General features: G+C 38.4%; 1 protein-coding gene across 1 annotated transcript; it reads left to right on the forward strand.

The window, feature by feature from the left end:
- Positions 1–939: 939 nt before the first annotated feature.
- On the forward strand, positions 940–7,371 carry LOC140972191 (uncharacterized). Its single transcript, XM_073434649.1, has 2 exons — positions 940–2,318; positions 7,289–7,371. The coding sequence occupies exon 1, from the start codon at positions 1,256–1,258 to the stop codon at positions 2,039–2,041; it is 786 nt and encodes a 261-aa protein (XP_073290750.1). The 5' UTR covers positions 940–1,255; the 3' UTR covers positions 2,042–2,318; positions 7,289–7,371.
- The last annotated feature ends 18,578 nt before the right edge of the window (positions 7,372–25,949 follow it).

The following is a 25,949-nucleotide window of genomic DNA, read 5'->3' on the forward strand; positions in this document are numbered from 1 at the left end:
TATTAATGATTTTTGATTAGGTTATTGATTGGAATGAGTATGTTATTGATGTAGATAAAGTATTATACCGATATCTTCAGGCTACATCAACTGGAACGAAGAATTGAGGTATGTTGCGACCGGGTAACATACGACAGGTATCTGTATTATATGATATATGTCGGTTTGATTGGATTGATTGGAATGAGATTATGTGTCTATATGCCTTATTTGTTGATTGATGTGGCATACATGACATTGAGATTGAGATATCGATGTATAAAATAAATGTTTTGTTAACACACATCGTTTGATGCATACATCGATACATGACATGCACGTTGAGCTATGATCCTTGGATACCCTGATATGATTTGATTGGATTCTGGGGTTTGTGAACACAATCGCTATGCCGGTATTATATGACCCGTAAAGCATAGACAATTGTGGCCCCGATGATTGGATATGAGATTTGAGATTTGATGGCGCTTTGTCGACGCTATCATACGAGTATCCCTTATTGAGGCCGGTGTGCCAGCTCGAGCATTGATTTGATAGCGATTCGTTTGATTCTGACATGTGCTCAGTGGATGGGCATTTGACCCGATACCTCCACGACATACATGCATTGCATCCCATATATCATTGTTTAGATATCTGTGGTATATATGATTGGTTGTTCCATACGGAGCTTTGCTCACCCCCAAGGAAGGCTGTTGTTGTCTTTGTGTGTGGACAATGGCAGGTACTCCAGGATATCAGGAGACCGGAGAGGGTACTTCTGGAGGGAGTCACAGTTTGAGCTGAGGTTTTATGTTTTGTTCCAGTATATGTATGTATCTATATATCGGGGCATGTCTCGAGGATATGAGTTGTTTGTATATGATTGATTTTGATTATGTGTGGGCATGTCTTATGATATGAGATGAAATACTATTTTTAGTATTCAAATAGTATATGTTTTGGGCTCATTGTAAAGAAAATTTTAAACTCGTTTTCCGCTGTGATTAATTAACCCTAATCAAATTGCATTGTAATAACGATTAGGAGCTAAGGGCCCCACACGGAGTGGTATCAGAGCATAGCTAGGAATGCTCGATTGAGTCTTGTGTACACTTGAATAGGCACAAATGAATTGTGCGTTTGTGTTTGAATTATTTGTATTACTTGCTCTTACTTGATTTGATTTGAGTAAGTATCTGATGAGATTGATGATATGAGATGATGATGATGTGACATTGATATTGATTTGTGATATTGATCCTCTGATTTGTAGATGGATCCCACGAATGAAACTGCGAGTAGCAGTACTGAGAGGATTGCTGGACAATTTGAAGGATTGTCCATGGATGTAGTGATGGCTCGATTCCAGGATTTGAAACCACCGAGGTTCTTTGGCACTGAGAGTGCAGAAAGAGCAGAGGCCTGGTTGAAGGATATTGAGCATATGTTTAATATTGTAGAGTATTCCAAGGCTCGGAGACTGAAACTTGCTTTGTATCAGCTGAAAGACCGAGCAAAATCTTGGTGGGAAGCCGCCGAGATTGGAGTGAAAGAGGCCGGGATTGAAGTCACATGGGATGTCTTCAAGGCCCAGTTTTTGGAGCAGTATTCTCCTCCTTCTTATTATACTGCTCAGGAGAATGAATTCAATAATTTGCAGCAGGGAACGATGTCTGTTGCAGAATATGCTTCAAAATTTTCTACTCTGTTGAAGTATGCACCTCACGTAGCTGGGAATGCGAAGGCAAAATATAACAGGTTTGTGAATGGTTTACACCCTGCTATATATACTTATGTTGTTTCTGGATTGCCTACGAGCTACGCAGAGGCAGTTGAACGAGCTAAGGCAGCTGAGGCTGGACTCAGGCGAGGAGGTCCACAGTATACTCCTCCACCACCAGTGTCAGCTCAGCAGCCTGCATTGCGTCCAAAGGGTAAGAAGTTCAAGAAGACTGGTTCTGTTTCTTCGTCTTCTTCGAGTTCGAGTGGATCACAGCGAGGGAGTCCTGTGATTGCTCCCTACTGTAGTTATTGTGGAGGTAAACATACTATCGAGTAGTGTCGAGGTATGTTTGGTACTTGTTATCAGTGTGGGCAGGAAGGCCATTTCTCTCGAGTATGTCCGAACAGGGGTACGACTTCTTCCCAACCCCAGCCAGGATTTAGAGGTGGCCCTAGCATGATGAGACCTGCTGTTCCTGTTCCCTCTTTTCAGCAGTCGAGTGTCCCACGATATCGAGGACCAGGTGGTCAGAATGCCCAGGTTCCTCCTCAAGTGAGAGTGTATGCTATGACTGAGGATCAGGCGAGAGAAGCTCCTGGTGGTGTGATTGCAGGTATTTGCACACTTTGCGATTATCCTGCACGTGTTTTATTTGATACAGGAGCATCTCATTCATTCATATCTCATGCATTTGTTGCATCTCACGATATTGAGTGTACCCCGTTGTACGATACTTTGTCGATAGCCACGCCAGCAGGAAAGATTATTTTGTCTGAGCAAGTTGTGCATAATTGTGTATTGATATATGAGGATAATGTGAAGTCCTTGAATTTGATTGTCCTCCCAATGCACGACTTTGATTGTATTGATGGCATGGATATCTTGACGGTAAATCGAGCTACTGTCGATTGTTTTCATGGAATGGTTCGATTTCGACCGGTTGATGGACCCAAGTGGAATTTTTATGGCAAGGGTTCCAAAGCCAAAATTCCATTGGTATCCTCTTTGGAAATGTCTCGACTTTTGACTAGCGGAGATGAATGTTATCTTATCTACGCTGTTGATGTCTCGAAAAAGGAGCCATCTTTATCTGATATTCTTGTTGCGAAAGACTTCCCGGATGTTTTTCCCGATGAGATTCATGATTTTCCTCCTCATCGAGAGGTTGAATTTAGTATTGATCTTGTGCCGAGGACTGCACCTATATCGAAAGCTCCTTATCGCATGGCACCATTGGAACTGAAAGAATTGAAAGAACAATTACAGGATCTTCTCGACAAGGGATATATTCGACCGAGTGTATCACCTTGCGGAGCTCCAGTTTTATTTGTTCGAAAGAAAGACGGTACTATGCGAATGTGTATCGATTATAGGCAATTGAGTCGGGCTACTGTGAAAAACAAGTACCCACTTCCTCGTATTGATGATCTCTTTGATCAGCTTCAGGGTACTTTTGTATACTCGAAGATTGATCTTCGATCTGGGTATCATCAAGTACGTGTTCGAGAAGAAGATGTGCCTAAAACTGCTTTTCGTACCAGGTATGGCCACTATGAATTCTTGGTTATGCCTTTTGGTCTCACGAATGCTCCTGCTGTATTGATGGATCTAATGAATCGTGTCTTTCGAGATTATCTTGCACGATTCGTTATTGTATTTATCGATGATATTCTTGTTTATTCGAAATCAAAAAGGGAGCATGCTGAACATCTGAGACTGATAATTCAAACTCTTCGTACTAGCCATTTATATGCTAAATTGTCCAAATGTTAATTCTGGATGGACAAAGTGGTATTTTTAGGCCACGTCATTTCGAGACATGGCATATCTGTTGATCCTGCTAAGGTTGAAGCTGTATTGAATTGGCCGAGACCTACGAATGTTCCTGAGATACGTAGCTTCATGGGTTTAGCTAGTTATTATCGTCGTTTTATTGAAGGATTTTCAAAAATAGCTAAACCTATTACTCAACTGACCCAGAAGGATCAGCGATTCATTTGGTCAGATGAATGTGAAGCTAGTTTTCTTGAATTGAAGACGAGAGTGACCACAGCACCTGTGCTTACTATTCCCTCAGGTACCGGAGGATTTGCAGTGTGTACAGATGCATCTGGTAAAGGTTTGGGCTGTGTTCTGATGCAACATGGCAAAGTGATTGCTTATGCGTTCCGTGAATTGAAATCTCATGAAACACGTTATCCTGTTCATGATCTTGAATTGGCCGCCATTGTATTTGCTCTGAAGATTTGGCGCCATTATTTGTACGGAGAAAAGTTTGTTATCTATTCAGATCATAAGAGTCTGAAATATCTCTTTTCTCAATCTGATTTGAATATGAGGCAACGCAGATGGATGGATCTCCTGAAAGATTTTGATTGTGAGATTCAATATCACCCGGGATCGGTGAATGTTACTGCGGATGTCCTTAGTCGTAGGGTGCATGATTCTGTGTTAGCTTCTGTCAGTATCGCCAAGGTACATGAGGAGATATGTACTTCTGGTTGGACTTTTCACTCGAATTGGAATTCTGTCACTGTCTCAGCATTACAAATTGAGCCGAGTTTGATATCGAAAATCCGGAAGGCCCAACGAAACGATGCTCAGATTCAGAAGTCGAAAGAACTTGTATCTGCAGGACATCAGTCTGGATTTCAGATTTCTTCTAATGGTTCTTTACGACTGAATGGTCGGCTGGTAGTCCCTAATAATTCTGATTTGAAATTTGCCCTTCTTCGTGAAGCACATTGTAGCAAATACAGTATTCACCCTGGAGGTCGGAAAATGTATTTGACACTGAGACCTCAATTTTGGTGGAGACGTATGAAGAAGGACATTGCTGAATTTATTTCGAAATGTTTAGTCTGCCAGCAAGTGAAAGCCGAACGAATGAAACCGGGAGGATTACTCCATAGTCTCGAAATCCCAAAGTGGAATTGAGAACATATTGCTATGGACTTTGTGACTTATTTACCTCGTTCGCCCAAGGGCTGTGATGCTATTTGGGTCATTATTGATCGGCTTTCGAATTCTGCACACTTTATTCCGTATGAACGGACTTATCCTTATAAGAGAATGGCCCGTTTATACATTGAGAATGTTGTGAGACAGCACGGTGTGCCAGTCTCAATTGTATCTGATCGTGATCCCAGGTTTGCTTCTAAATTCTGGGGTAGTTTTCAGGAAGCGATGGGTACGCGTTTGGCTATGAGTACTGCTTATCATCCTCAAACTGATGGCCAAACTGAGCGTACGATTCAAACGTTAGAGGATATGTTGCGTGCGATTGTGATGGATTTCAGAATGGGATGGCAAGATGCTTTACCATTGGTTGAATTTTCTTATAATAATAGCTTTCAGACGAGCATTGGTATGGCACCATTTGAAGCTCTATATGGGAGACGATGCAGATCACCGTTATTCTGGGATGAAATTGGTGAACGACAATTGACTGGACCTGAAATGATACAGGAAATGAATGATAAGGTTCAGTTAATTCGGCAGCGGATGAAAGCCGCTCAGGATCGTCAAACGAGTTATGCGAATAAACGAAGACGACCCTTGGAATTCCAGAAAGGTGACAGAGTGTTTTTGAAAATATCTCCCTTTAAAGGCACTGTTCGATTTGGTATGCGAGGAAAATTATCTCCTCGTTATGTTGGTCCATACGAGATTCTTGATCGAGTTGGTGATCTTGCGTATCGATTGGCATTGCCACCAGCTTTATCTACCATTCATGATGTGTTTCATGTTTCTATGTTGAGTAAATATGAACCAGATCCATCACATGTACTTGCACCTGATGAGGTTGAACTTGATCCTTCACTATCCTATGTTGAGCAACCTGTTCGCATTATGGATCAGAAAGAGAAGATATTGCGTAATAAATCGATCCCTTTGGTTCGAGTACAATAGACACGACATGGTGTAGAAGAGTCAACATGGGAATTGGAAAGCAAGATGCGAGAATTCTATCCGCACTTGTTCGATTCTATTCCACCTGTTCCATTGTATTCACTGTATACTGATCCACTTACTGATTTTAGTTTTGATATGTACTATAACTGGTGACGTATTATATGTTTACCAATGTTATGTATATAAAGATGTTTGAGATTTCGAGGACGAAATCTTTTAAGAGGGGGAGAAATGTAAGGACCGTGTATCGTATTATCGTAAATCCTGTGTGATTATCGCTAATTTATGAAATTGTCATGTGATTATGTAGTTGATGTATATTATGACAATGAAAATGAGAAAATAAGTATTGACGTTGTAAGAGCTCGAGTGGAGAAGCCAGACGCCAATATAGTACAAAATTAATATTTTGTACAGAATGTGTGGCGCCCGGGCAGTAGAGAATGACCGCCCGAGCGCCAAGATTTCTAGTGTTCGGGCAGAACCTGCGGCGCCCGAGCGGTAACTTTTGACCGCTCGAGCGCGGCACAAATGTAACTCGGGGACAGAATGTCTCGCGCTCGGGCGCGAGATTGCTACCGCCCGAGCGCGAGAGCGGTGGAGTGATAAGAACGAGGTTTCCTTCTCATTTTCTTTATTTCCTTCGCTACAATTCGAGACTAAACGAGAGATTTTGATTTTCTTCGCCTGAATTGACTTCGAAACACTGTCTAAACGCGAAACAAATTATATATTCGGAATCTTAGCGTCAAGAGCTTTCTATTGAGGTAATTTTCTTCTAGTTCCAGCAGCTCTAAATATCAAAGTGCTGGAATAGCATGTATTTGAAGTTGAATTTCTTATATGTAGTAGAATAACCGACAAGAAACTCATATTCAAAGTCGGAATTGCATTAGGATATGATTTTGACTTGATATGCATTTTTGAAGTTCCAAATGAGATTTGAAACTCATATTAATGATTTTGGATTATGGTGTTGATTGGAATGAGTATGTTATTGATGTAGATAAAGTAGTATACCGATATCTTCAGGCTACATCAACTGGAACGAAGAATTGAGGTATGTTGCGACCGGGTAACATACGACAGGTATCTGTATTATATGATATATGTCGGTTTGATTGGATTGATTGGAATGAGATTATGTGTCTATATGCCTTATTTGTTGATTGATGTGGCATACATGACATTGAGATTGAGATATCGATGTATAAAATAAATGTTTTGTTAACACACATCGTTTGATGCATACATCGATACATGACATGCACGCTGAGCTATGATTCTTGGATACCCTGATATGATCTGATTGGATTCTGGGGTTTGTGAACACAATCGCTATGCCGGTATTATATGACCCGTAAAGCATAGACAATTGTGGCCCCGATGATTGGATATGAGATTTGGGAATTGATGGCGCTTTGTCGAAGCTATCATACGAGTATCCCTTATTGAGGCCGGTGTGCCAGCTCGAGCATTGATTTGATAGCGATTCGTTTGATTCTGACATGTGCTCAGTGGATGGGCATTTGACCCGATACCTCCACGACATACATGCATTGCATCTAATATATCATTGTTTAGATATCTGTGGTATATATGTTCCATACGGAGCTTTGCTCACCCCCAAGGGGGGCTGTTGTTGTCTTTGTGTGTGAACAATGGCAGGTACTCCAGGATATCAGGAGACCGGAGAGGGTACTTTTGGAGGGAGGCACAGTTTGAGCTGAGGTTTTATGTTTTGTTCCCAGTATATGTATGTATCTATATATCGGGGCATGTCCCGAGGCTATGAGTTGTTTGTATATGATTGATTTTGATTATGTGTGGGCATGTCTTATGTTATGAGATGGAATACTATTTTTAGTATTCAAATAGTATATGTTTTGGGCTCATTGTAAAGAAAATTTTAAACTCGTTTTCCGCTGTGATTAATTAACCCTAATCAAATTGCATTGTAATAACGATTAGGAGCTAAGGGCCCCACAAGGTGTTTACACCTTAGTTGGAGCCAAACATCAATCTTTAAGATTGATAGGTACATTTCTAAAACGCCATATGTATGACATATCTTGGTGTTTTTGTATTTGCTACACACTAGTATATGAGGTGCTCGATTTTTGCCTTGAAAAACAATTTTTAAAAAACTTCCGTTGCACTTTCGGGCACCTTAATCGATCCTTTTTCATAAATTTCTTGAGTTGATAACCCAAAAAATTTATTTAGTCCAGCTGCTTTTAGCTTGAGAAAGACATTTTGAACAGCTTCGTCCTTGACAGAGAGGACTGACTCAACGTCAATAGCCATTGCATTAATAATATACACAGGTGTTTGGCTTGCCATTGCTGAGTATTTGAATATCTACGGAAAAGAAAAATTTTGTTTGTTTGATATACTCTGAAAGTTGAAATGCTCGTAGAGAAACTGAATAGAAGCGGTACAATTACTTATGTGGTGACTGTTCAAATTTTTGGACACGAGTCAGTCCAAGATTGATTTGAATAAAACGTGTGTATGTGGTGTGTAATTGTGAATAAGAGTAGGTTGGACTATGTGGGGTTACGTTACCAATCACTATTCAATGAATGACATAAATAAATGCGTAATTTTAACAGTCACATCACTTAATGTGGAATTCTTTATCGATAATCAGTCAACCTATTTGATATGATCAGTTAAGTCAATAACTAAGTGATCAGTTGAGAACTAAATCAGTTCAGTTGAAGGTCAACTGATAATTGTCTTATTAGTTAACCAATCTAAAATCGACATTCCCCCTAAATAAATGCATATAAGTAAAAAGAGTAAGAGAATCTCATCTTCGATGAATTAATTGCATATGTTTGACTAATGTCTCTTCTTTTTCTTCTGTTTCTTCAGTTAGAGTCTATCTATAAATAAGATCAAACTTATCAGATACAAAATATTTTAGCAGATAATATTAATCAAGCGCAGATTGACAAAGCAAGCAGTTCCAATAAGCCCAATCCTGCAAAAAGGCTATCATTCGTGGTAACTTGGAAGAAAGAAATCAAAGACTTTGTCTTTGATAAACTAATGTCCACTTGGACGAAGATTCATGATCTGCAGACTATACAAAGAGATATATTAGTTGCCACTGATGAACAGAAGGCAACTGAAATCAAATATAAGCGGCGTCTCTCCGTAATTCATACTCCAGACTTTGTAACTGATGAAGGTCTCTACTACCTAGTACGATCGAATTGAACGCTTGAAATTTTATATGATTTAAAATATTATAGTTGTATTGTTGTCGTTAACTATGGATTTGATAAAGAAGAGAAAAATCTCTTTTATATCTGCATTTTTTTAAATAATTAAATGATAGTCACTAGATTGACTAACTAACATTAAATATAGATTTTGATAAAATAGAGAAAATTCTCTTTTATATATGCTTTGTTTTTAATAATTAAATTATGTCAATATTCAAAATAACTAAAAAAAGTTCACCGAAAGAATGAACAAGAAAAAAAATGTCTGCAATAGAATTAAATTTCAAAAAAATATTCAAAAATAGACATTTTATTAAAATGTCCCAGTAATGCTTGTAAATTTTAAGAATTATTAATTTTTTTATATTGATTAGACCATAAATTTATATAAAGGTCATAGGAAAATTATTATCTTCTAATTTATCCAAATAATCAAGTATGTTGGTAGCCGATGATGATTTGGATTGATGAGTTACATGTTTCTTAGTCTTGTCACTCGTTATTGATACTCCATTTGGTAAAAGCATGCAGTTTTACTTGAATTTTGAAATTATTTGATATATGCACACACAAGTGGGTTTTGGTAGTTGTGTGAATAATAGTTGAGTTTAAAAATTTGTGCGGAAAACTGGAGAGACTTGAGATGTGAGTAGAACTTGAATGAATGTCTGTGGAATGAGAGACTAACCAGTAGCATGAACTAGAGTAGAAAGCATCTGTAAACCTGGAATAACCTTCTCCTCAATCATGCATAGAACCTGAAAATCATTCCCTGGGCAACACAAACGTACATGCCATATATTCAGAGCCTAGGGAGTACACATGAGAAAATTATGCACTTTTTAAAAAATAATAATATTAATAATGAGACAAAAAAAGGAGATGTAAGGTGAGGGAGAGCCAAAAGAGGGTGAAATTCTATCCTTAGGTTGAAAAGGTGGAGATGTACGGAGTTGAGGAATGTCGGATAAAAATTCTGACAAGTGCATAATGAAAATGATCGGTGTACTCCAAATCTTTTTAGACCACTTGAACGCATGTTGACAATACCCCCCTAAACATCGTTGTGCAACCATGAAATTCTACTGCTTTGTGTTTACTGGTTGGTCACGAATGAAAACGGAGCTCAGGGAAGTGAAAACTTGCATTGAATTGTTGTTTTGGTGGCTCACATGATTTGAGAATGAAGTTAGCTTGTTGGTGACTCACATGATTTGAGAATGAAGTTATTTGAACTACAAGCTAGTAGAACCCACAGCCCATACACACGCACACATTTACCGAAATATAAAATTATTTAAAATAAAATTTTACGAACACCGGATAAATTTACATTTTTTTTATTGGTAAGTGAAATGGAATCATATTAATAATCAGAAGTACATAAATACTCGGAACATATTCAGTTGAAATTACAATCCTCAATTAAAATGAAATGCATATTGCTTGATAATCTTGTTATTGAGGCAAGTGAACATGACACTGAATGGATAGTAAAAAATTTATATTTTTAAATTAAATTCAATAGTTTTTTCCATTAATTTAAGGGTAAATTGTAAATAAATCCCTAACACCCAACTCAAATTTATTCTAACTCCCTACACCTAAAAACATTTGCTTAAACTCCCTAAAAGTTTAAAAAAGAAAGAAACACCCCTTATTCTATATTTTATTTTAATTGATCCCCTGCTTCCCGAAAATGGTATCAGAGCTGTAGGTTAATTTATTTCAAACACATTATTTATTATTATAAAGAAACGAAATGTTTGAGGAGGAGAATTTTGAAAATTATGAATCCGAACTTAGGTTCGAGAAAAATAATTTACAAGGATTATTCCAATATTTTGGAATATACACAGGAACATCTAACTATTGTTAGATATCCAGAACAGAAAGGGAATCTTCAGCACCCTCATGTAAACTTATGATTCAATCTAATAAGTTTATGGAAATAATACCAGATTCCTCTAAGCTCTCTTTAGATCTTAGAAAAATTCAGAAGACAGTACAAAATTATGGCAACATGCTATACTTTGTACCGCAACGAGTAGAGAAAATCCTTGAAAACCAGGAAGAAATTCTTGGAAAATTAAAGGATATTCAAACAAGAATTCAGAAAGTAGAACAACAACCCGGTTCTAGTAAAAGAACTTCAGGAGGATGGTTACCACCATCATTTGGTACTGAACCTTTGTTACATCAACAAGAGAAAGCCAGAGTGGTGTCAAAACCTTTGAATGAAGAAGAAAAGATGATCAATCTAATTAAGTCTGTCTCAGAAAAGAAATTAATCTGATGACGACTTTAGAAAGGATTGGTCTAGAGGATCTACAAGAGCTTGCAGAATCTTTCGCAAATCTCAAAGTTGTAGATCTAAATATGAACACGGCAGGAGGTAAAACACCTGCTATAACTTGGTCATCTTCTCAGGAACCACCAAGGGAAAGTGTGGGATCTCAAAATATACATATGAGAGAATCTCAAACTGATTTACATACTAGTGGAGGATCACATCCTACGGGAACAAAGACCAGGAGATATCAAATTCCCTTGCACCAAACACCCTATGGGAAAAATGCTTTAGATCCTATACATCCTTACGGGGTTATGCTTAACCTTGATGTATTAGATTTCAAAAACAGAGAAGAACTCATAGACGATTGGACATCTGCTATGAGAATTGCAGCAGAAACACTTGATCTCAACAGAGAAGGATTCATTAAACTCCTAGAAATGAGTCTTATGGTATCATTGAAAATTGCTTGGGACATGACTTCGGTGGAAACCAAAGAATCAGTCCTAGCCTGAGAATCTCTAAGCGAGATAGCCGGAAGAATGGCTACCCTTTTTAAACCTCAATTTATAGGGGTATATTATTTTAACAGTCAAGATACAGAGAAGAGGAAGAAATATACTCAAGCTCTGTATAGTCTTGAATTACATGACATATGTTTGGTGGATGAATATATTATGTTATTCTCTAAATATAGATGGAATTCAGGGGTTGAAGAAGACATAGCAATGCAGCTATTCTTTGCCAAGATGCCAAGTCCCTGGAGAGAAATGCTTATAAGGGAATATGTACCTGGAAATCCAGATACATTAGCACGAAGAGCTTCTTTCCTTAAAGGAAAATTGGCGGAATGATGCCATTTGGCAGCATTACAAACGATTAAGGGGTATTAACAAACTTATTCCTTTGTGTTGTAAGGAAAATGATCTTCCAACAATTATTGGAAGTAAACCACAAAAGCATAAAAGGAACAGTTTCAGGACTCATCCTTATGCTAGAAGTGGAAGAAGTTCTTGGAAACCAAGAACAGTTTGGTCTAGACAGAAAGCCAGATATTATAAATCTGAACAAAGAAGCGGACCATCCAGAAGTAGAACATCCTCTCAAGCATCGAGTACATCTCGAAGCACAGGAAGAACACCTACAAAGAAAACTTTCAGAAGGGTTCATACACGGGCTAATGAAAGTTTTAAGGATTGTAATTGCGGAAGAGGTCATATCTCGACCAACTGTCCAGAAAATGAAAAAAGAGGTATTAAACGCTTCGATCCAACTCCGGATATTGAAGAAGCAGTTTATTACCAAGACCTTATTCAGGTATACCGATGTCAGGGAGAATCCGATGGAACTGAATCGGAATCTGACTAAATACGAGGTGTTTCGACACGAAACACATGAGGATTTGTTTGGGTTCTTTAGCCAGACAACAATATCTAATAACATGGTCCAAATGATCATGAAAGAAAATCCTAGTCTACAGAGATATCAAGGATTCTCTGCAGGACAAGTAGAAAAGTTCTTAGAAAATCTTGGTCTAAAAAATAGAAAGCATTATCATATCTATAAAGTTTCTAGAAGGGAAATGGCAATCCCAATGGAACTTACTGGAAATAGAATGGAGATGCAGTTAATTCTTTCTGAAGAAATTAAGGAGGAATTACAAAAACTCAAGATCAAAGTAGCAAGGACTATGTCCTGGATTCATATTGAAGCAATCCAGATTATGATAAAAGCTACTTTCAAAGAAGGTATAGATTCACCCATTGATATTGCTATATGCGATAAAAGAATGGGGAACCTTCAAGATTCAGTGCTGGGAATTATCTCAGGAAATCTCTGTGCAGGCAAGATTGTAGGAGTTATCTATCCAATGATAGCCTACAACCTGACAGATCGAGATTTCAGTCGAGCCTTGACATTACATCAAAATTTCAAGGAAAAAAGGCTGATGAAGGAAGGTAATAGACTATATTCTATTACTTATCAGATTTCATATGCTCTATCTAAAACACATCATTCAGAATTGTTTATTAAAAATGAGTACATTGAAATACCTGAGATATTTGGAAAAGTTGCTCAGGCAATTTATCCAGAACGAATTGAATTTCCTGTAATACAGGAAACATATATCCAAATACAAGACAAACCAATTCTACAAAAGAATCAGAGTCTTAGATTGGAATCAAGAAGAATATCTTTTCAAGGAGATAGAATTACAAGCTACAGATGGGGAAAAACCCATGTCCAAGAAACCCAACAAGAGCTAAAAAGTTTTTCAACAATAGGAAAGCTTAGATGCCCAGAAGGGTGGAAGGAGGTCGAAATAGTATTTGATATTACGAAACAAAGGAATCAATTTCCTTGTAATACCATCTACTATTTAGAACAACCTATGATAGGAACTTACCAAGGAATGATCCAAGTTGGAGAATTGAAGTTCATATCACAGGGATTCCAGGAAAAGAACCAGATCAATTGGTTCTTGAACTAGAGTTTCTCGAGGAACATAAACCTTGGAAACGTCTAGAGTATGGAATGAAGTTTATGGCAGAAAATAAGATGTGGAAAATCCAATGACCACAAGTCCATTCTCCATATACATTCCAGTAGGAATGTTATATGAACAATATAAGGCAGAATATTTTGCTGCTTATATTGATTCAGGGGCTGGAATCTGTACAGCAAAACGAGTAGTTTTTCCAAATAATTTGGAATAAGAATTACCAAAGATTGCTGTAAGAGATTTTTCCAGAAGAATCTTAATTTTATGTGAAGGGATTAAGATGACTGAAATCATGATTGGCGGTGCTGGGCAAACACCTTGGTACAAGGTAAAGACACCATCAATTTATTTTCATGATACAAGAGCGGATATTTTGTTAGGAAACAATTTCCTACAAATGTTCAAATCCTATACTCAAGAAAATGAGACTAGAAGATTAGTGTTTACAACTCCTTGTAAACACAAAATTATAGCCCAGAGACTAAGAGAGGCATTTACAGAAAATTGCCAATCTAGTTTCGCATCAAGCGTGGTGATTCAGGACAACTTCTGAACCCAAAAATGAAAGATTCTAGAAGGTTTGGAGAAACGATGCTCCAGTTGAGAGCAGATAAAGAGCTCCAACCAGAAGAAATAGAATACCTTAAGATAACTCTGCATAAAAATAAAGTAGAGTTTTAATCTAAAGTATTCTTAGAAGATGTCAAGCAAAGGATAAAAAAAAATTACAATGAAGATGCTTTGGCGTGGTGGGACATAAATCAACTCAAAGCTTGCCTTAAAATTAAGGAAGGCAAAGAGTATGAATTTGTCCGTTGCAAGCCCATCCCATTGAATATAATTGATCAAAGGGATATACATATTATAATCAAGGAACATTTGGACCTTGGTTTAATCAAAGAAGGAATGTCACCATATAGCAGTCCAGGTTTTCTGGTAAGAAATCATGGTGAGATAAAACGAGGAAAACCCAGATTAGTTATTAATTATCAAGAAATTAATAAGATTCTGTAGTTTGATGGGTATTTTATACCTAGTAGAGAACATCTAATAAGTTGCATACGCAATGCCAAGATATTCTCTATGTTCGACTGTAAGTCTTGATTTTACCAGATTAGGATGCAAGAAGAAAGCAAGAAATTCACAGCTTTATCTACACGACAAGGACATTATATTTGGGAGGTATTACCAATGGGATTGGCTAATTTACCTCAGATATTTCAAAGAAAGATGGATAATATTTTTAAAGATTATTTTAAGTTTATGTTTGTTTATATTGACGATGTTTTAATAGCGTCTAAAGATATGAATGAACATGTTAAACATTTCGAGATTTTTTCCAATGTTTGTAAAAAAGAAGGACTGGTTTTATCTGAAAAAAATAAGGCATTGCTACAAGAAAGATTGAATTCCTTGGAATTGAAATCGATGAGTCAGGAATTATTCTGCAAGAACACATAGTAGAAAAAGTGCAGAATTTTCCAGAAAGTCTCAAAGACAAGAAGCAACTTCAAAGTTTCTTAGGAGTTATTAATTTTGCTGGAATGTTTATCAAGAATCTAGCAAAACACAGGAAAGTGTTTTGTAACGTACCGTAATTTTAACTACTTTAAAATTTGCGGAAAAATAAAAATTTTCTTAATTAAATAAAAACCTTCAAATTGCGATAATAATAAACTGATCATTTAAAATATTTGCAATGAAAATATCACAAATAAAGTTTTCTAAAAACACTTAAAAACACTTATTTAAATATCGTACACAATAACATGAAATCAGAATATTTGAAACATTGCATAATGTCTTAAAAACATGGGCGGTTTTCGGGTTTAGCCTCCTGCTCGGTCCAAGCCGGCTCATTGGTCCCCACCCCTCGTCTCCTCAAAGTCATCCTCATCTACATCGATTAAGTCTAGTGAGTCTAAAGACTAACCATGTATAAATTGGTAATAACAAGTAATACGTAATAAAACCACATGCATCTTTAAAATAGAGCGTACATACTTGAAACTTGAACTTAATAGCATAAACGTAGATGTGTCATCATCATAAAACTTTTCTTAAACGTGATTGCATCATATATACTTGAGCATACATAACATCATTTTGCGTAGAGATATGTTTCAAAGCAAGTGACCCATACATAAATGTGCCTGATCAGACTAATCCACAGTACTGGAATGGCAGGGAAAGTCCACTACCACATACATGAGATCCCCGTTCATGCTTTAACGGGTGGATTGGTCTCTGGTCATGCTTTACCATTTTCCAATCCTGATCTAAACCCGGTCATACTTTACCGGGGTGGAGAGGTCCTCGGCCACGTTCACCGACTTTCAAACCCGTTCATAATTTAGTCACCAGACATTTAGCATACCTAAAAAACTTAAAAGTATTTTCTTTTTGCACGTCGAACATACTTACTTGGCATTGAGGGATTCGTTGGATCTCACTTGGGGCCACTGCTGCACATACTAACATGAGTTCAAACACTTATCTTTCATAGCTTAGACGTAGATATTCGTGCTCGCCACCGCAATAAATAAATAGCTTATGACATTCTAGATCACTCGAAACTTGACCTCGTTTAATAATCGTACTAAACCATGATATTGAACCCCAAACAAAATCCTATGTTTTATATTCATAACCACAAAATAAATCCTATATTTATATTCATAATCATAAAACACATCCTATATTTTATACTCAAAATTAAAAAAATAATAATAATAATTTTTTTTTATTTTTTTATTTATCTTTTTTTTTAAAAAAAAGGGGGTACACGGACCCCGTGTAGGGGTCCGGGTACATGCGGGAAATTCGCATTTTGAAGTAAAAATGGCACGGACTCCGTGTACAGGTCCGGCTTTGGGTCCGTGTAGGTGCTGTAATCGTGAACAAACGGAATTCCCTACACTTGTTACTTAATCCTACCTCAAGACCCATCCTAGGATGCTAAGGCACTTATTCAAACTCAAACAAATTCCCCAAAACAACTATGCATCACAAGCAACGCAACCCAATCCGTGAACATTCAATTTGACACCAAAACGCATCCTACGACTTCTAATGCAAACAAGTGCCTATCGATGTGAACCGACACACCAAAAACCATCTCAACATCATACTCAACATGCTTAGACACAGTAGCAAACATCCGTCGATCCTCAACGAAGCCTGCAACAATAAAACTTCAAGAACACATTTTCATAAAAGTTGCGGTTTGAGCTGTCCCACAAAAACAATCATAACTCACTCATTTCTTATTCAAATATTTTGATATTACTGTCAAATCGAAGGTCTCAAAAAGTTATACGTTTTATATGTTGAAAGTTTATCCAGAATATCAACCAAAAAGTTGCAGTTTTTAAAATGACAGCAAACTCATGTTTTGAGATCCAAAATGTTTCAGAAATCGATTCAATGCATAATCGCTCAAATTTTCTCATAACAATTAAACTTTCACGCATAACATACATAAAAATATCTACTATGACAAGATCGTTGCACAAAATGAAAGAATATACATGCCTTTGGTCTTGAAACGTAGGAAATCTTGCAAATCTCAACGATCCGGACACGAGGAAGAAATTTGGAGCTTCTTGCTACTCTCAAATGGTAGAATAGATGGAAATGGAGCTCAAGAACCCTTGAGGAGAGAAGGGAAATAAATGAGGGGAAATGGAGGAGAATTGATGGGCATGTGGATTTTCTTCCGGAGAAGACTTGGCCAAAGTCTTGAAATTTGAGGCAAGTGGGATTGATTTAGGGTAGTTTAGGGATAATTTAAATATATTGATTAGGTTTAAACTAATTAATCATTATATGGTGTAGTCCAAATAAAATTTAGACTACTCGAGGCTTGAAAACTGATTCATAAAATATTCCTAAATTTACAAAAGTTGCACAACAATTAAGGGGAAATAAAAATACTAATTTTCATAAAATAAAATACTCAATAACTTAAAAATTTCCTTTTAAACTTAAATAAATATTTTTTTACAATTTAAATAAATGCATGTGTTTTATGTGTACTGATTTTGGGCTCTACAGTTTCTCCCCCACTTAAATAAATTTCGTCCTCGAAATTAAACCTTACCAAACAGTTCCGGATAGCGACTTTTCATATCTGCTTCGGTCTCCCAAGTGACCTCCTTCACTGATTGATTCAGCCATCGAACTTTGACCAATTTGGTCACTTTGTTCTGAAGTCTCCGCTCCTGTCTGTCTAGAATTTGGACAGGTCTTTCCTCAAACGACATATCTGGAGCCAACTGCAACGGCTCAAAACTCAAAACATGCGAAGAGTTTGCTATATACTTCCTCAGCATCGAGACATGGAACACATTGTGCACTCCAGCCAGATTCGACGGTAGGGCTACACGATAAGCTAGTGTCCCAACTCTGTCAAGAATTTCGAACGGTCCAATAAACCTCGGACTAAGCTTGCCTCTATTTCCAAATCTCATAACACCCTTCATGGGTGCTATCTTCACGAAAACGTGATCACCTACGGCAAACTCAAGATCCCTCCTCCTCTTATCAACATAACTCTTTTGACGACTCTATGCGGTCTTCATCCTGTCTCGGGTCTTGACCACCACATCTGCAGTCTGCTGAACAATCTCTGGACCAAGTTCTGATCTCTCACCGACTTCATCCCAATGAATCGGCGATCTGCACTTTCTCCCATACAATGCCTCGGAAGGAGCCATACCTATAGAGGATTGAAAACTATTGTTGTAGGTAAACTCCACTAGAGGTAGCTTCGATTCCCAATTCCCATGGAAATCTATTACACAAGCTCGCAGCAAGTCTTCTAAAATCTGAATCACTCGCTCAGACTGGCCATCTGTCTGCGGATGAAATGCAGTATTGAATAACAATTTCGTCCCCATGGTTGCATGTAAACTCTTCCGGAAGGACGATGTGAATCTCGGGTCCCTGTCGGACACAATCGTAACTGGGATCCCGTGCAAACGAACTATCTCCTTGATATAGAGCTCCGCATACTGAGTCATGGAGAAATTTGTCTTCACAGGCAAGAAGTGTGTTGACTTAGTAAGTCGATCCACTATAACCCAAATGGCATTGGATAACTGACCTCGGCAAACCAACAACGAAATCCATGGTGATATTCTCCCATTTCCACTCGGGAATAGGGAGCGTCTTAAGCATTCCTGCTGGCCTCTGATGCTCTGCTTTCACTTGCTGGCAAGTGAGACATTCAGATACAAATCGACGGATGTCTCGCTTCATACCTGGCCACCAATATAGCATCTGCAAATCCTTGTACATCTTGGTACATCCTGGATGGATGGAATACGGAGATGTATGTGCCTCTGACAAGATATCTTCTCTGATCGAATCAACACTCGGCACCCACATTCTCCCTCTGTATTTCACAACATCATCAGACACTGTGTAAAGTACACTGCCCTTGGTCTCATCCTTCAGTCTCCATTTCTGTAATTGCTCATCTGAAGACTGTCCTTTACGGATTTGGTCTAGCAAAGAAAACTGGACTGTCAGATTAGACAGCTTGGGAGCTCTGCCCTTAGGATAAACTTCTAAGCCAAACCTCTGAATCTCTGTCTAAAGAGGTCTCTGCACTGACAGCTGTGCTACAATTGCTATATTTCTGTTCAAAGCATCTGCCACAACATTAGCTTTCCCTGGATGGTAGCTAATTTCACAATCGTAGTCTTTTACCAACTCCAACCACCGTCTTTGTCTCATGTTAAGCTCTTTCTGCGTGACGAAATACTTGAGACTCTTGTGATCAGTGAATATCTGGCATTTCTCGCCGTACAAATAATGTCTCCAAATCTTCAACGCAAAGACCACGGCAGCTAACTCGAGATCATGAGTCGGATAATTCTTTTCATGAACTCTTAACTGTCTGGAGGCATAATCTATAACCCGACCATTCTGCATCAATACTGCACCCAAACCGAGCTTAGAAGCATCGGTGTACAACACAAAATTATCTTGCCCTGCTGGCATGGCTAACACTGTCGCTGTGATAAGAGCTTGTTTCAAAGTATCAAAGCTCTTCTGGCAATCATCACTCCACACAAATTTAGCATTCTTTTTAGTCAAGGAAGTGAGTGGCACTGAAATCGAAGAAAACCCTTGAATAAATTTCCTGTAGTGACCTGCTAAGCCTAGGAAACTGCGAATCTCTGACGCATTCTTCGGCTTAATCCATTCTTTAATTGCTACCACCTTAGCTGGATCCACCTCAATACCACTGCTAGATATTACATGACCTAAAAATGCTATTTTCCCCAACCAAAATTCAAACTTACTGAATTTTGCATACAACTTGCAACTCTGCAAGATCTGCAAAACTGTACACAAATGCTGACTGTGTTCCTCATGGCTCTTCGAGTAAATAAGAATGTCATCAATAAACACTATGACAAACTGATCTAGGTAGGGCTGAAATACTCGGTTCATGAGATCCATAAAAATTGCTGGAGCAATCGTCACTCCAAACGGCATCACTAAGAACTCAAATGCCCATATCTTGTTCTGAAGGTCGTCTTATGAACATCTGCATCCTTTACTTTCAGCTGATGATACCCTGATTGAAGATCTATCTTAGAGAACAATGTAGCTCCCTGCAACTGATCGAATAAGTCCTCGATCCTTGGTAGTGGGTATTTATTCTTGATCGTTACCTTGTTCAGTTCTCGGTAATCGATACACAGCCTCATACTCCCGTCTTTCTTCTTTACAAAGAGCACTGGTGCGCCCCATGGTGAGAAACTAGGGCGGATGAATTCTTTGTCTAAGACCTCCTGAATCTGCTGCTTGAGCTCTACCATCTCAGCTGGAGCTAAACGATACGGTGCCTTCGAGATCGGCACGGTGCCTGGCATAAGGTCGATGGCGAACTCCACCTCTCTTTCTGATGGAAGGCCTGTGATGTCAGCTGGAAAGACGTCAAGAAAATCTCTGACTACTGGTACATCAGATAATGACGGAGTGGTTACGTCAGGTGCGGAAATAACGCTGGTCAAGAAAGCCTGACACCCCTTAAGAATAAGTCTCCGAGCCTGCATGCAAGAGATTATGCGAGGGAAACTTCTCCATCTATCGGGCTCAAAGAGAAACTGATCCATAACCAAAGGACTGACCAACACTGACCTTTTCTGGAAATCAATAAGAACTCTGTTCTTCGTCAGCCAGTCCATTCCCAAAATGATATCAAATTCTGGCAATGGCAACACAATCAAATCGGCATACACTAGGTGGCCCTGTAGTTCAAGATCGATGTCTCTGACCACACTAGTAGCTGATAACTCTTCCCCTGATGGGATTGTCACTGAATAGCTTACGTCTAACCCAATGGACTTGACATCCAAATGATTAGCGAATGTCTCCGAAATAAAAGAGTGAGTGGCCCCGGAATCTATCAAGGCCTTCGTGGCTACACTCTTTATGAAGATATTTCCTGAGAGTGGTTAACACAACTCACAAAACATAAATCCCAAAAGACTAATCTTAACCTCAAGCATAGTAGAAAATCTCTATACAAGTCACCAAACATACTAACTAGCACGCTAATAATCCCAAATCAAATTTGAAACATGCATAGCAAAAATTATACAGTGCTGAGTTAAATAAATTACCAGTCAACAAGGTCGTGTCTGGGTTCGCCTCCTCTGCCTGCATGGCGAACACTCTCCCCTGGTTCGGCTGCCTCCATTGCGGGCAGTCCCTCAACCTATGATCACTGGCTCCACACTTGAAGCATTTGCCCGATCCAAATAAACACTGTCCCGGATGCTGGCGGTTGCACTTCGGGCACACTGGGTACTCACCGGGTCTCTGAGGAGCCTTTTGTTGAGGAATAGGACCCTTGCCTTTCGGCGGTCCTTGAAATGACCTCTTTCCCTGCTGACCTTGGAAGGGCCTTTTAAACTAGGGTCGCTGCTGTTGTTGTTGCTGAGGTGCCTGATAGGGCCTCTTTCCCTGCTTATCACTCTCGATATCCCTTTGGTCCTGCTCTGCCGCCAAGGCTCTAGATACAGCAACGGCATAGGTAGTAAGACCAGCAACCCTCACATCACGGCGCACGATCGGTCGCAACCCATCAATAAAATGCCTCAGCTTCTCCCGGACATCATTCGCAATCAGGGGTACAAAATGACACCCCCTCTCAAATTTTCTGACAACCTCTGCGACACTACTATCTCCCTGTCGCAAAGTCATAAACTCCCTGGTCAGTCGGGAACGTACTTCCTCAGTGAAGTACTTTGAGTAGAATACTTCCTTGAAACCATTCCAAGTCAGCGTTTGCAAGTTCACTGACACTGATGCACTTTCCCACCACAATCTAGCATATCCTGACAACAGAAAGGTGGCGCATCTAACTCTGTCTATATCCGGCAGCTCCATGAAATCGAAAATCATCTCGATGGACTTAATCCATCCTTAAGCTATCATCGAGTCAGTAGTCCCCGAGAACTCCTTTGGGTCCATCCTCCTGAACCTCTCATATACTGCCTCCGGCCTGTGCCTCGCCCCTGTATCTACTGCAGCATTGTTTCCCGCAAACTGTGCGAAGAACTGAGTCATACCTGCAAGCATTTGTGCCTGCATATTTGGCGGTGGAGGAGGAGTGGCCCTCTCCCCATCACAAGTCTCTCTGTCCTCATCCCTTGCTTCACGATCAACCAAACGTCTAGGAGGCATACCGTTCTAAAAAGTTACCCAAAACGTAACCCAGCATACAATAGCCTTATATAAATATCGCTGGATGCAAGAAATTTGAACTTAAAACATGTACATGCTGAAATCATGATTTCATGCTTACTACAAGGAAAACTTAAAACTTACAGACATGAGGTGTGACTTCGTGAGCTTCTCGCAATTGGCAGAAGGCATAACCCTTTACAAGAACACCGCTCTGATACCAACTGTAACGTACCATAATTTTAACTACTTTAAAATTTGCGGAAAAATAAAAATTTTCTTAATTAAATAGAAACCTTTAAATTGAGATAATAATAAACTGATCATTTAAAATATTTGCAATGAAAATATCACAAATAAAGTTTTCTAAAAACACTTATTTAAATATCGTACACAATAACATGAAATCAGAATATTTGAAACATTGCATAATGTCTTAAAAACATGGGCGGTCCTCGGGTTTAGCCTCCTGCTCAGTCCAAGCCGGCTCATTGGTCCCCACCCCTCGTCTCCTCAACGTCATCCTCACCTGCATCGATCAAGTCTAGTGAGTCTAAAGACTCAACATGTATAAATTGGTAATAACAAGTAATACGTAATAAAACCACATGCATCTTTAAAATAGAGCGTACATACTTGAAACTTGAACGTAATAGCATAAACATACTTGAACTTGAACGTAATAGCATAAACGTAGACGTGCCATCATCATAAAACTTTTCTTAAACGTGATTGCATCATACATACTTGAGCATACATAACATCATTTTGCGTAGAGATATGTTTCAAAGCAAGTGACCCATACATAAATGTGCCTGATCAGACTAAACCACAGTACTGGGCTGGCAGGGAAAGTCCACTACCACATACATGAGATCCCCGTTCATGCTTTAACGGGTGGATTGGTCCCTGGTCATGCTTTACCATTTTCCAATCCTGATCTAAACCCGGTCATACTTTACCGGGGTGGAGAGGTCATCGGCCACGTTCACCGACTTCCAAACCCGTTCATAATTTGGTCACAAGACATTTAGCATACCTCAAAAACTTAAAAGTATTTTCTTTTTGCACGTCGAACATACTTACTTGGCGTTGAGGGATTCGTTGGATCTCACTTGGGGCCACTGCTGCACATACTAACATGAGTTCAAACACTTATCTTTCATAGCTTAGACGTAGATATTCGTGCTCGCCACCGCAATAAATAAATAGCTTATGACATTCTAGATCACTCGAAACTTGACCTCGTTTAATAATCGTACTAAACCATGATATTGAACCCCAAACAAAATCCTATGTTTTATATTTATAACCACAAAATAAATCCTATATTTATATTCATAATCATAAAACACATCCTACATTTTATACTCAAAATTAAAAAAAATTATTTTTTTATTTTTTTATTTTTTATAAAAAGGGGGTACTCGGACCCCGTGTAGGGGTCCGGGTACATGCGGGAAATTCGCATTTTGAAGGAAAAATGGCACGGACTCCGTGTACAGGTACGGCTTTGGGTCCGTGTAGGTGCTGTAATCGTGAACAAACGGAATTCCCTACACTTGTGACTTAATCCTACCTCAAGACCCATCCTAGGATGCTAAGGCACTTATTCAAACTCAAACAAATACCCCAAAACAACTATGCATCACAAGCAACGCAACCCAATCCGTGAACATGCCATTTGACACCAAAACGCATCCTACGACTTCTAATGCAAACAAGTGCCTATCGATGTGAACCGACACACCAAAAACCATCTCAGCGTCATACTCAACATGCTTAGACACAGCAGCAAACACCCGTCGATTCTCAACGAAGCCTGCAACAATAAAACTTCAAGAACACATTTTCATACAAATTGCGGTTTGAGCAGTCCCACAAAAACAATCATAACTCACTCATTTCTTATTGAAATATTTTGCATTTACTGTCAAATCGAAGGTCTCAAAAAGTTCTACGTTTTATATGTTGAAAGTTTTTCCAAAATATCGACCAAAAAGTTGCATTTTTTAAAATGACAGCAAACTCATGTTTTGAGATCCAAAATGTTTCAGAAATCGATTCAATTCATAATCGCTCAAACTTTTCTCATAACAATTAAACTTTCACGCATAACATACATCAAAATATCTACTATGATGAGATCGATGCACAAAACTAAAGAATATACATGTCTTTGGTCTTGAAACGTAGGAAATCTTGCAAATATCAACGATCCGGACACGAGGAAGAAATTTGGAGCTTCTTGCTATTCTCAAATGGTAGAATAGATGGAAATGGAGCTCAAGAACCCTTGAGGAGAGAAGGGAAATAAATGAGGAGAAATGGAAGAGAATTCATGGGCATGTGGATTTTCTTCCGGAGAAGACTTGGCCAAAGTCTTGAAATTTGAGGCAAGTGGGATTGATTTAGAGTAGTTTAGGGATAACTTAAATATATTGATTAGGTTTAAACTAATTAATCATTATATGGTGTAGTCCAAATAAAATTTTAGACTACTCGAGGCTTGAAAACTGATTCATAAAATATTCTTAAATTTACAAAAGTTGCACAACAATTAAGGGGAAATAAAAATACTAATTGTCATAAAATAAATACTCAATAACTTAAAATTTCCTTTTAAACTTAAATAAATATTTTTTTACAATTTAAATAAATGCATGTGCTTTACGTGTACTGATTTTGGGCTCTACATGTTTAGTCCATTATTAAAAAAAGATTCTAGATTTATATGGAAGGATGAACACACAAAGGGACTATGCCAATTAAAGGAGATTTGTAAGAACTTCCAAAGATGGCTATTCCTCTAGATGAGGATAATCTGGTATTGTATACCGATGCTAGTGATCATTGGTGGGCAGCATTCCTTACTAAGCTCACACCAGATGGAGAACAACCATGCAGGTATTGTAGTGGTTTATTCTCATATGCAGAAGCCATCAGATGGCATATCAACGAGAAGGAATTTTATGCAGTAAAAAGGGCTTTTGAGAAATGGTCATTATTTTTACTTGCAAAGAAATTCACTTTAAAAGTTTATAACACACAGGTGAAAGCTTTCTTAAGAAATAGAATTGAGTCTAAACCTGAGAAGACCAGATTATTAAGATGGCAAGCATTATGTCAAAATTACATTTTTGATATTGTGATAATTAACTCTCATGAAAATATTCTTGCAGATTTTTTAACAAGAGATGGACAGCATTGACATTGATGCTATTATCAAGATGCAGAGGCATTTGAGGGAAAACCTTGAAATGCTTCAAACCGAGTTTAACAAGTTAGCACTGAACGCAAAAGTTGCGGGAAGGCTTCAACAAGCTGATAAGAGAATTGTCTCTTATCGAATCACTGGATGTTTACAGGCATATACTCAGTTATAGTCTGTAATGCAAAGGCCTATCCTCCAAGGCATTGAGAAACCATTGGTTTCCCAAATGGAGAGTTTTCGAGTACAGGACTCTATACCTGGAGCAGAGGATTCAAGTACCCCTAGCACAAGTGTTAAGTCGGGATCATCTCCCGATGAGTCGGCTGAAACAAAAATTGAGACTCCAGATCCTTATCTCGAGTTGTCAAGTCAAC

Source organism: Primulina huaijiensis, chromosome 3 (assembly GCF_012295235.1).
Source record: "Primulina huaijiensis isolate GDHJ02 chromosome 3, ASM1229523v2, whole genome shotgun sequence".
NCBI lineage: Eukaryota > Viridiplantae > Streptophyta > Magnoliopsida > Lamiales > Gesneriaceae > Primulina > Primulina huaijiensis.